The sequence below is a fragment of the Nothobranchius furzeri genome, chromosome 5, assembly GCF_043380555.1.
Source record: "Nothobranchius furzeri strain GRZ-AD chromosome 5, NfurGRZ-RIMD1, whole genome shotgun sequence".
Taxonomy (NCBI): Eukaryota; Metazoa; Chordata; class Actinopteri; order Cyprinodontiformes; family Nothobranchiidae; genus Nothobranchius; species Nothobranchius furzeri.
The window spans coordinates 78,184,207-78,196,919 of record NC_091745.1 but is presented as its reverse complement, the minus strand read 5'-3'; the positions used below and the strand labels follow the sequence as shown (position 1 = coordinate 78,196,919).

General features: G+C 44.5%; 1 protein-coding gene across 5 annotated transcripts in view; it reads left to right on the top strand.

The window, feature by feature from the left end:
* Window positions 1-12,713, top strand: part of adar (adenosine deaminase RNA specific) — a 29,727-nt gene that overhangs the window by 6,961 nt on the left and 10,053 nt on the right. For all 5 annotated transcript variants that reach the window (XM_070551184.1, XM_070551179.1, XM_070551182.1 and 2 more), the window contains 5 exons: window positions 320-624; window positions 4,813-4,993; window positions 10,800-10,996; window positions 11,342-11,477; window positions 11,625-11,863. In XM_070551184.1, the coding sequence (XP_070407285.1) occupies window positions 320-624; window positions 4,813-4,993; window positions 10,800-10,996; window positions 11,342-11,477; window positions 11,625-11,863 (1,058 nt within the window). The remainder of the gene's footprint in view (window positions 1-319; window positions 625-4,812; window positions 4,994-10,799; window positions 10,997-11,341; window positions 11,478-11,624; window positions 11,864-12,713) is intronic.

The following is a 12,713-nucleotide window of genomic DNA, read 5'->3' as shown; positions in this document are numbered from 1 at the left end:
ATGTGCTTCCGTACTTTCCTCATCATTTCCTCTTTCTGGCTCGTTTAAAGTGCATCACGGCTTCCTGAGGGGCTGCAGACTCCCGCCACAAGTGTGCGACTGTTTTTAATAAAGAAAAGGGAAAAAAACACTTCTTGCAAATTATTTAAACATCTAACAGGAAAGAAAACACCTATTTTGAAGAACAACTTTTAATTAGGCGATGATGTTTTATTGGGAATTTCAGCTGCGACAGAATGAGTTGTTAGGATTTTAAGCAAACAGCTTTGAAGATTGACGTTAACGTTGACTTTTTCTCGTTCTTTACCCTTTTTTTTAGCAAACGTCTTTAACTTCATGTAAGGAGGAGAACATAGAGGACCAGTGGGCCACAGATGACATCCCAGAATTCCTCAACGCCATCCGCAAAGAGACCGATGCTAAGAAGCTGGCGGAACAGATGACCAACTCTGTGGGAACCGTTGCCGTGTCGCTGGCTGCTCCTCCTCCACTAAACCTGTGGGCCAAACTACAGGAAGTGCGGCTGAAGAACCCCGTCAGCGGACTCATGGAGTACGCCCAGTATCTGGGCCACAACTGTGAGTTCCTGCTCCTGGATCAGTCGGGACCCTCTCACGACCCACGGTTTGTATTTTAAGCTTTATTTTTATTATTTTATTTTATACAGCGTGTAATGTAAAGTAATTCATGATGTGATGTTTTGGTATGAAACGGTGCTCATATCTGCTCAGGAGGAGGGGGTGTTTCTCAACGCCAAGGCGCCTTGCTTACGAGGACGCGGTCCTTCCTTGGTCAAAGAAAACAGTTAAATGGAACAGACTTGCATCACGTGACCGCGGCTTCCACGGCGGTCACGTAACGTCACGTGACACGGGAGATAACGTTATATTTTATATGTATTAGTTTCAATATAAATATGTAACAAGGCTTTTACTTTTTAAATAGTGTATATGTTTATTAAATATATATAATAAAAAATATAAGTGAGTTACTACCCGCTAGCCACTGAAGCTGCAACTACTAAGCAACTAACCAACCATAGATAACTTCTTTGGATCCAAAAAAAAAACATTTTAAATTAGCTGACTTACGTTTAAACGTGAAAATTGTCCCCGAAGTAGCTGCCGGCTTCTGATCTGCCGTCTTTTTGAAAATACCGCAGTGTATTCTGGGTAATGTTTGACCGAGGCTAGGCTACAAGACACCTCCCGTGTGTCCTTGCTCAGCTAGCTAAACGGCTAACAAACGGAGAACACACGCCTCGGTAGAACATGAACATTGGAACACGTCTTGGTGGCTCCTGATGACATATCTCCTAGGCAACCGGGGCGGGGCTAAGACATCAAGGCAAGGTTCCTTGACATTGAGAAAGACCCAGGGTATGATCTGTTTTTGTGTCCATAACTTTAGACACAGAAACACTTTAGTCAAGCCACTTGGAAGTCTTCTAAATGTTGCTTAACTCACCATATCATTGCCAGAAGAGAGCCATCTGGGGCTTATTTATACTGTCACTAGACTATTATCCATCGTCGCTCTCCAACAGACTCCTAAGGACGGACGGAGTAGAGCCCACTTCCTTCTTTCGTCAGCACCACCTCCATTCCCCCTCAAAGAAATATAACCAGAGCCAAAGATACCTAGCGGCAGACACGGAGCAGATTGGAGACCGTCTCGCTGAAAAAGTCCGACGATATATTCGTTATTACACCCGAGACTGGAGGAGTACAAAGATATGAAGCAAACGTATTATTCGTTTCAGGAATTTACGGGAAACCTGAGTTTAGGCAGGGTATCCGCGGGTCCTTAAAAAGTCTTAAATTAGCTTTTCCAAATTTAAGGCCTTAAAATCCTTTAAAAAAAAAAAAGACAAATAATCCTTAAATACAGTTTCCAAAGGTCTTAAATTACCAAAGACCCAATAAACAAAATTCTTTTATTTCTATAAAAATTTTGTGAATTTCTAGTTCGCGTTCAGCGTTTTTTGTGTACGATGTTGGCGTAAGCAGAACCGTACACGTTCAGCTGGTTGTGAAAGGGGGCTATTTTTAGATGAGCACATTAGCTGGTTAAGCTAGTGGGAGCTTGCGCCATGGGGAAGTGCAAGTTTAATGGTTACCGGATGGCTAATCCCACGTTCGCGACGTGGTTAGCACCGGTTCCAGACAATAGCTGGAAATTATAGCTTAAATTTAAAAAAAAAATAGCTTAAATTTGGTCAAAGTGGCCTTAAAAAGGGTCTTAAAAAGTCTTAATTTTGGCTTCCTTAAACCTGCAGTTACCCTGTTAGAGATGGTGACTGGATGAAGAGGTGGAGGAGAAATGTGTCTTTGTTTAAACGCACTAGAGACCTGACTGCGTTGATGGCAGGGTACAGCAGAGAAGAGCTACGCCCTCTGCTGTCCGGCTGGAGAGCAGCTTCACAACTCTGACCAGTGTTGCCAACTGTTTTGGACTGAAAGTAGCTGAAATTCCCCCAAAAGTCGCTAGATGTCGCCAGATGATGTGATGTGCTAATTTACATATTGATGACGTCATCACGCCACATTGGCGTTCATTTTCCCCATAGCATCTAAAAGATATATATATACATATATTAGGGTTGTCACAGTAACCGGTGTAGCGGTAAATCCCGGTAAAGTAACTGACAATAATAATAACCGTCTTGTTTTAAAAAAAACATATATTATCTCGGTGGATTAGCGTGGCTGCGGTGTAGGCGCAGTGACCCTTACCAGCCACCGTATCATCTGCTGAAGTTGCCGGCGGCACATGCGCAATTTGTTGTTTACAACCAAAACTTTCTTGAAGCTAAAGCTGAAATAATGGCCAAAGGAGGAGACGGCAGCGCTCAGGACATTTATTATCCCTCAAAGAAGACAAAGTGGGAAGTACGGGCATCTTTTGGATATTTGAAGAATGCCGAGGGACAGTTGATAGAAGACGGCTATCCTGTTTGCAGCACGTGCAGAAAAAGTGTCTGTGAAAGGCAGCAACGCTTCAAATCTCATGACACATCTGGGTTACGGGGCTCCCAGGGGCAGATAAGAGTTGGTCTCTCTCCGAGAATAATTATGAATTTATCAACGATTACTGCCTGATGACATTTTCCCACATCTGCAAAGCTCACTGGAAGGACACAAACCGAGGACAATATTTTCCTGATATAGGGTTTATTACTCAAGTAAGGGTAAAAAAGTATCTGATTAGAAGGCTACTCGAGTACTGAGTATCATCTGGTCTAATATTTTTAAAATGATGACATCAAACAGTCAAAAAATAAGAAGTTATGGGCAAATATTGGTATTTTAAAGACTAAAGGGGAAAAATGTAAACAAATAAACAACATAATTACAAAATAACACATTTTAGGCAAAATTTAGACGCAAACTGAGGACAATATTTTCCTGACATACAGGGTTTATTTAGTTGTCTGAAAATGTAACGCGTTTAAAAAATACCGCGATAATACCGAAAACTGTGATAATTTTGGTCACAATAACCGTGAGGTTAAACTTTCACACCGTGACAACCCTAGTATATATATATATATCTATATATATATATATATATATATATATACACACACACACACACACACATGTGGCATTAAAACAGATATGGTGTGGTGATCCAAACAGTTCTGTTGTAGGATATAACTCAGACCTCCTGCTCTCCTCATTCTCACAGACATTTTCCTAAAAAGCTTTTTTTCTACACCTCTGTTGTGTATTCTCTCCATCGTGATAATAACGGCGCACCGAGCAAAAGGGAGCGGGTGTCTCATAGTATAACCATCCCTGTGTCACTGAAGGAAATTCAGATGAGCCACAGAGCTGCGTGTGTAAACGGGACGGTAGTTGAAACTCCCGTTGACTTTATTTGCCAAATGCAGGAAAAGCCAAAGTGTCTGACGGCTGCAGAACCAGAGATGGCAGGTTGGCGCCTGCGCCGTCTCTAGTAGAAGCGTGAGCCTGCAGCAGCAGCAGACGTAAATCGGCGGTCTCTCTGCAGCTGTACCTTTGTCTTCGGCAAATCGGCCCGGCCGAAAACGGTTTATGATTGGTCAGTCCCCGTGCACATGTGCAGAGTATCGTTCTCTTTCCTTACTCCCGGAAGAACGGTTCAGAGTGCAAATGGTTTCTTTGTTGCTAATCTGTGGGGAATATCTACAAGAAAGTTCTACAGAAAGTAGCAGCGGGTCCTGAGGAATGTCGCTAGGTTTGTCGCTAGGCGCTTTTTGGAAAAAAAGTCGTTGAGGGGGGTCAAAAAGTCGTCAGGAACGGCGACAAAATCGCTGAGTTGGCAACACTGACTCTGACACACCATCGTAGAAGTAGAAAGTCAGCTGGCGTTGTGCTGATGGAGACGTTTAAATCAGGCTTCACTGGTGAAAGGTCTGCATACGTCTAGGTACCTCCATAATGGATGTCTGAGGCTGAGCGGTGCATCCCTACGGGGTGGGCTTGTACGTTATCTGACAGTACACGGTTAGACTTTAACGGATTTCTAAACCTGCCTACATTCTGACAAGAAGAAAACTCTGAAGTGCTGCATTCAAGCTGTGTTGGTTTCTTTCCTCATTGGTAAAAACTAGACCCCGCTCTTTTTATCACGAGTCATTTTGATTCAGTGCCGTTGAATGAGTTGAAACGGGTTCCTGACCCGAGTTTAGGCTCCTTCCTGAATCTGAGCTGTCTGAGCTTTGAACTCTGACAGTTTAGTGAAAGTGGTTAACGCCACACAGCCGCCTTTGTTGGCTAGTTTACGACCAGACTCTTATCCAGCGTGTCTTCTTTCTGCTCCTGCTAGGTTTCGTATGCAGGTGATGCTCAACGGGAGGCTGTTTCCTATCGCTGAGGCTTCCAGTAAGAAGGTTGCTAAGAAGGATGCCGCCGCAGCCACCCTACGACTGCTCCACAATGAAATGCAGGGAGGGTCGGCTGATGGGAATGTTGTCAGCGTGGAACAAGTGTTGGATTTAGACACCAGTGTAAGTTCTGTTCTTAACTCATTCACCGCCATTTGCATGTTTTTACTGTGTGGGCGTCGGACGAGCCCCCACACCGTGAGAACAAACATCTCAGCTCTGAAGCCGATCTTCATCCGCGTACGTCACACGTCACGTGATCAGGAAGCAGAACATCCATGTGTTAGGAGATCGTTTTGGACCGCTGCTGTAAAAAAAGTGAGGCGCTAACCGGAAAATCTTCTGCCGATCACAATTCAACAACGGATTATGAAAGACAAAGCTCGAAACACGCGGATTCTTCCTGATGTAAGAGGTGAGTCTCCGCTTTGTTTTGGTTGTTTTGGCGTCGACATCATCCTAGCGCACAACGTTCTGTCACTCTTAAAAAAAACGTTAAAAACGGTGAGAACGCTGGCAGCGAATGGCTTTACCGATCAGGAAACGGCTGGCAGTGAACGAGTTAATGATAAAATGAAATCTTTTGTATTTTTGGCATAAAGATCAAGTTTAGACCCTATTGGCTTCAGCAGTTTTTTCATTAAACAGCTGACTTCCTTGGGTCAGCAGTAGCTCAGGAGGTAGAGCGGGTTGTAGGGTCGGGCATCGAGCATCGATCGGAAACGGTTCCGACTGTTAGTTTTTCCCAGAATCGTTCAAAGTTTTTTTATTTCCATTCCTAGAATGCCGACGGAAGAGGAATCCGCGGCCGATCTCCGTGAAAAAAAAACGTGATCTGCAAATTGTGATCAACGCGTTTCAGAGCTGATCACACCAGCTGTCTGTGTGCAGCACCGTCCCCCCTCCCACCCCCCCACCCCCACCCAGATATAAACAAACGTATCTGCCGAACCTTTACTCCGTAACGTCAACTTTAACTCCTGCAGCGTGGAGGAAACGTGTTAAATACGTCAACACGGTGGATTTAATAGAACAAACTCTGGACGTGTGAGGTGAGTTCGTCTCACTGCAGAAATAAAAACACACGGAGCCGCTCACCAACACTCGTGTGTGTGTGTGTGTGTGTGTGTGTGTGTGTGTGTGTGTGTGTGTGTGTGTGTGTGTGTGTGTGTGTGTGTGTGTGTGTGTGTGTGTGTGTGTGTGTGTGTGTGTGTGTGTGTGTGTGTGTGTGTGTGTGTGTGTGTGAGCCTCAGAAGGCTGAACAATAACCTGTAGAATAATTAAAGTCATCATGCTGGAGCAGCTTCTCTGTGGTGGACCACACCAGCTTCTGCCACAATTAATAATAATAATAATAATAATAAATAACATTTTAATTTCCTTTCTGAACTATTTCTGTTGAGTTGTAATGTTTAAAATCTGTTAGATCGTTACTGACAGCAGCTACGTTTAAGTTCCTGTTGTGACTGAACGCTGCTGCAGCATGGAGGTGTAGTTCTCCATCATCCTGGACGTGATCATCCTGAGAGTTGTAGCTGAAAACAGCTGGACGTTTCTGGATATGTTGGAGACATTTAGCCTCTCATCCCAGAGGCTTCTTCCAGACTTTGGTTGTGGTCAGAAACAAACACACTGGTTGTGCTGCAAGTCGTCTTCTTTTTTTCTCCCAGGGTTTCCCTTACGTAGGCGTAGCCATGACGGCTGAAATCCCACCGCCACGCCTACAAGATCCCAAGTTTTTTTTTTTTTTGTTTTTTTTTCTCGCTGTTTCCGAAGAAGCAGCGGGAACTACTATGTTGTCGCTTGTGATCACAGCCGGCAGGCAGGGCAAGGTGAAGTTACAGCATAAGTTAGTGAGTTTAAAATTAGAAAGGTAGCAGTGGATATAATGCATTTTGGTTTACATGTTTCAATAGCATTAAGATAAACAAGTGTTGACGATCTTGACAGGGTTTCCTCCCCCCACCAGGCTAAGCATCACTTATTCATGTAAAATTTATTTATTTTTTCATGTCTGACTTTAACCACATCTAATACGGCATGAGCGCAACAGCGACAACTTAAGATCGATGTGTGAGCAGCCTGAGAGGTCGGGTGTTTTCATCTGAACCCTTAAAACCTCCAGCAGGCTACGCTGCACTATTGACGCGTTAGCACGCGGCGCTAACAACTTAGCGACGTGACATGTCTCGGAGAAAGCGTAAAAACACGTTGGACGCTTCTTCTGAAGCGGGAAAATAACACCTCTTCTTAAGCAGAGCACGACGCCTCCTCGGCTCGTTCATGGCCGAGCCGGTCTGAGCTCGATAACATGACCAGCACAGCCACTGGGTCGTTGGAGCTGCCCCATGACTGCCTGATGGAAAACCAGCAGGTTTCTACAGACTCATAAAGTTTCTTGTTTTTGCTGGGGACCCCCTGTATTTTACCGCTCCTTCCTGCAGTCTTCCCCTATTAAAATTTAAAATGATTCTGTAAATTCGTGTATCAATAGAAACAATCTCTGCCTCTGCCAGCTGCAGTAAATGTAGACTCCAAATAATAAATAAGAGGTGCATTCATCTGTGTATCTCCTTTGATCCGCATTAGTGATATTTTCAGCACCAGAACAGTGAAGCAAAGAAAGATTCCTGAGTTTGTTAGTAATTTTATTTATTAGGTCTAACCCGTTCTACTTTTCTCTGAAATGAGATCAAATCAGTGCTTCTATGGGTTGTCTCCAATCTGCACTGGAAAGTTTTACTTTATTTAGAGACTTGTCATAATTTCTCCCCAAGCCCTCTCCCCCCGGCCGGCCGGCCACACCGCCACAGCTGGAAAAATTCCTAGGGGAAACACTGTCTCCAAGACATGTTTTTGTCTAAATCAGGGGTCTCAAACTCAGTTTAGCTGAATGCAGATTCTAGGTGAGGCTGGGCCACATTAGGTTTTCCACAAGAAAAGCAATGTAAAAAAAACCCATCTTCTCAGATCTATTTTCATTTAACACTAAAGAAGATGGAAAAAATATACAACAAATTAGTAATGAATACATAAAATAATTTGATTTCTCAGCGACTATTTGGTTTCTTTAGAAACTTATATTGGCTGCATTCAGATTTAAATGTCTGGATTAACAGTTCTTTAACCTTCTTCTGAACATTAGCGGAATATGAACTGTTCTTCTGAACATTAGCGGAACATGAACTGTTCTTCTGAACATTAGCGGAACATGAACTGTTCTTCTGAACATTAGCGGAACATGAACTGTTCTTCTGAACATTAGCGGAACGTGAACTGTTCTTCTGAGCATTAGCGGAACATGAACTGTTCTTCTGAACATTAGTGGAACATGAACTGTTCTTCTGAACATTAGCGGAACATGAACTGTTCTTCTGAACTTTAGAGGAACGTGAACTGTTCTTCTGAACATTAGTGGAACATGAACTGTTCTTCTGAACTTTAGAGGAACGTGAACTGTTCTTCTGAACATTAGTGGAACGTGAACTGTTCTTCTGAGCATTAGTGGAACGTGAACTGTTCTTCTGAACATTAGTGGAACGTGAACTGTTCTTCTGAGCATTAGTGGAACGTGAACTGTTCTTCTGAACATTAGTGGAACGTGAACTGTTCTTCTGAGTATTAGTGGAACGTGAACTGTTCTTCTGAGTATTAGTGGAACGTGAACTGTTCTTCTGAACATTAGTGGAACATGAACTGTTCTTCTGAACATTAGTGGAACGTGAACTGTTCTTCTGAGTATTAGTGGAACGTGAACTGTTCTTCTGAGTATTAGTGGAACATGAACTGTTCTTCTGAACATTAGTGGAACATGAACTGTTCTTCTGAACATTAGTGGAACATGAACTGTTCTTCTGAACATTAGTGGAACATGAACTGTTATTCTGAACATTAGTGGAACGTGAACTGTTCTTCTGAACATTAGTGGAACATGAACTGTTCTTCTGAACATTAGTGGAACATGAACTGTTCTTCTGAACATTAGTGGAACATGAACTGTTCTTCTGAACATTAGTGGAACGTGAACTGTTCTTCTGAACATTAGTGGAACGTGAACTGTTCTTCTGAACATTAGTGGAACGTGAACTGTTCTTCTGAGCATTAGTGGAACATGAACTGTTATTCTGAACATTAGTGGAACGTGAACTGTTCTTCTGAGCATTAGTGGAACATGAACTGTTATTCTGAACATTAGTGGAACGTGAACTGTTCTTCTGAACATTAGTGGAACGTGAACTGTTCTTCTGAGCATTAGTGGAACATGAACTGTTCTTCTGAACATTAGTGGAACGTGAACTGTTCTTCTGAGCATTAGTGGAACGTGAACTGTTCTTCTGAGCATTAGTGGAACGTGAACTGTTCTTCTGAGCATTAGTGGAACGTGAACTGTTCTTCTGAGCATTAGTGGAACGTGACCTGTTCTTCTGAACATTAGTGGAACATGAACTGTTCTTCTGAACATTAGTGGAACGTGAACTGTTCTTCTGAGCATTAGTGGAACGTGAACTGTTCTTCTGAACATTAGTGGAACGTGAACTGTTCTTCTGAACATTAGTGGAACGTGAACTGTTCTTCTGAACATTAGTGGAACATGAACTGTTCTTCTGAGCATTAGTGGAACGTGAACTGTTCTTCTGAACATTAGTGGAACGTGAACTGTTCTTCTGAACATTAGTGGAACGTGAACTGTTCTTCTGAGCATTAGTGGAACGTGAACTGTTCTTCTGAACATTAGTGGAACGTGAACTGTTCTTCTGAACATTAGTGGAACATGAACTGTTCTTCTGAGCATTAGTGGAACGTGAACTGTTCTTCTGAACATTAGTGGAACGTGAACTGTTCTTCTGAACATTAGTGGAACGTGAACTGTTCTTCTGAACATTAGTGGAACGTGAACTGTTCTTCTGAACATAGTTTCTCTTGCCTAATCCTTGCTGCTAGAGACCTGCTAGTGACAGTTTTGTTGGCATCTAGCAAGACCCAAAACAGGGTCATGATGGTTCAGCTTTTATTCTGAAAGGAACCGTTACAGCAGGTGGAACAGCAACAGATTTTATCCAGCTTGTCGTTGGTTCTTTCGGCTGAAGAGGAAAGTTACGGATTGGCCACTCCGACAACTTCTCTAGAACGCTTTGAACTGGCGTTAAAGATGACGTGGGCATAGTTTTATAATTAGGATGTTTTGGTTTATGGTCGAATGAAAAGATGACAGATTTACTAAACACCAACAAAACCACGCCTCCGTCAGATCTGGCAGATTCTGATTGGATCAGTAAAAGCAATGTGTCTTGTCTTAACGCTACGTGAGATCAGTCCTAGTGGAAACATTTAAAGTTATATTACTTATTATATTCTATAGGATTATAATAAAGTAATTAATATTTACATTTCACAAATTTGTTCACGTTTTATTATTGGCTAACACTTTGTTTGATTAGCTTATTAAAAATAGAGTTCTTTGATTTATTAAAAAGAAAGAGTCCTTTGTCTTCATTCTTCTCTTGGGCTGGAAAGGAAATCAGTTTAGAAGCAGATGCATGAGACCTTGAATAATATCTCATGCAGATTAGTTCTTGCTGGGGGGGTGGCGGTGGGGGGGTGACTTTTAGGTGGAAAACAGTCATTTCATTCAGTTACAGGTGTGAGTCCAGCTCCCGCCAGGGGTATTCTGCTGTTGTGTCCTTGGGCAAGACACTTCACCCAACTTGCCTGTGTTGGTGGTGGTCAGAGGGGCCGACGGCGCCAAATGGCAGCCTCGCCTCTGCCAGACCGCCCCAGGGCGGCTGTGGCTACGTAGTAGCTCACCGTCACTGGCAGCGTGTGAATGTGAACGTGCATGGAAGCGACTTTGTGTGTCGTAAAAAGCGCTATATAAGCTCGATGTATTATTATTATTATTATTATTACTTCTTTTCCTTTTTGGCACCAGAGCTCAGCTGAAGTCACGAGGGGAACCATCGGGTCCGGTGGTTTGGAAGGGGGAGCGGAGGAGCCTCGCCAGCTGCTGTCCCGGTCTCTGCCTGGTGGGAAGAATCCCGTTTCTGTCCTGATGGAGTACAGTCAGCGCAGCGGGAACCCCATTGAATTCATCAACACGGGACAGGCCGGCCCACCGCACGACCCGAGGTTTGCTTTATCTCCCTTTGAATCCTTTCGAGGACTCCAGATTTTAGGTTCTGGGGTGGTTTTGTTCTGTGGTTTTGCATCTCTGCCTCAGAAACCAGCCTGGCCCTGTTAGATCTATCCTCGCGGCTGCTGTCATCCGATTGTTCAGTCGGGCCCTCAAGGCCGCACAAGTTTCTCTCACCTCTGTTAAATAAAGAAAGTCGCATGGATCCGTCCTGACCTCTAGCTGTGATGCTGCTGTGATCCGGATCTGTCGAAGTCATCAAGCGTGCCAAGTGTACTATCTCAGTTACAAACCATCATCTGGCTCTCACGTCCTTTTCACCTTCTCCGCGCTGTGCTCAGGTTCATGTTCAGGGTGAAGGTCGGAGAGAACTTGTTCGCAGAAGCTTCAGCTCCGAGCAAAAAGGCCGCCCGTCAGCTGGCAGCAGAGGAGGCGGTCAAAGAGCTCATGGGCGATGGAAAACTGCAGATCAACAAGGTATAAAAGGGTTTGTGTTTGTAATCATAAGCAACACCTCCGCTGCTGTTTTAGAAAAGGAAGTAGAGGCTGTAAGTCTCGGGTTAGATCCGTCTCCTAACGTTAATGTTTGTCTGCGCCATCCAACCACATCTCCATTCTTGCCAGCCTCAGTTGCCCCTCGGTCCTCCCAGTGATAGTGAAGGGGATCTTTCCACGGCATCGTGTCCCACTTTGCCGCCTTTGACGGAAAACGAGTTGCGGGCGGCCCACGAGGCAGGAGTCGGGGACCTCATCAATCACCTGAACAACAACGCCGTGTCGGGCCTTCTGGAGTACGCCAGAGCCCGGGGCTTCGCTGCCGAGATCCGCCTGGTGAGCCAGTCTGGGCCACCTCATGAGCCAAAGTATGTGTGAGCCACAGGAGTTCACCGTTAACACACACACACACACACACACGTACGCACGTGCACAAACACACACATATACATGCACGTGCACACACTTACACATGCACGCGCACACACACTTACGCACATGCACGTGAACACACACATGCACATGCACACACACTTAAACACATGCACACACACACACACGCACGTGCACACACACCCACGTGCACACACATACATACACGTGCACACACACGTGCACAAACACACTCATACATGCATGCGCACACATGCACATGCACGTGAACACACATGCACACACACTTAAACACATGCACACATACACACACACGCACGTGCACAAACAAACACATACATGCACGTGCACACACACACACTTACCCACGTGCACACACACGTACACATGCACGTGCACACACAAACACATGCATGCACGTGCACACACACACATACACGCACGTGCACACACACCCACGTGCACACACATACATACACGTGCACACACGTGCACAAACACACTCATACATGCATGCGCACACACGCACATGCACGTGAACACACATGCACACACAAACACATGCACACATACACACACACGCACGTGCACAAACACACACATACATGCACGTGCACACACACACTTACCCACGTGCACACACACGTACACATGCACATGCACACACAAACACACATGCATGCACATGCACACACACTTACCCACGTGCACACACACGTACACATGCACGTGCACACACAATCACACATGCATGCACGTGTCCTTGCACATGAACACACACACACACACCCACATGCACTTACTGCAGCACACACACGCACGCGC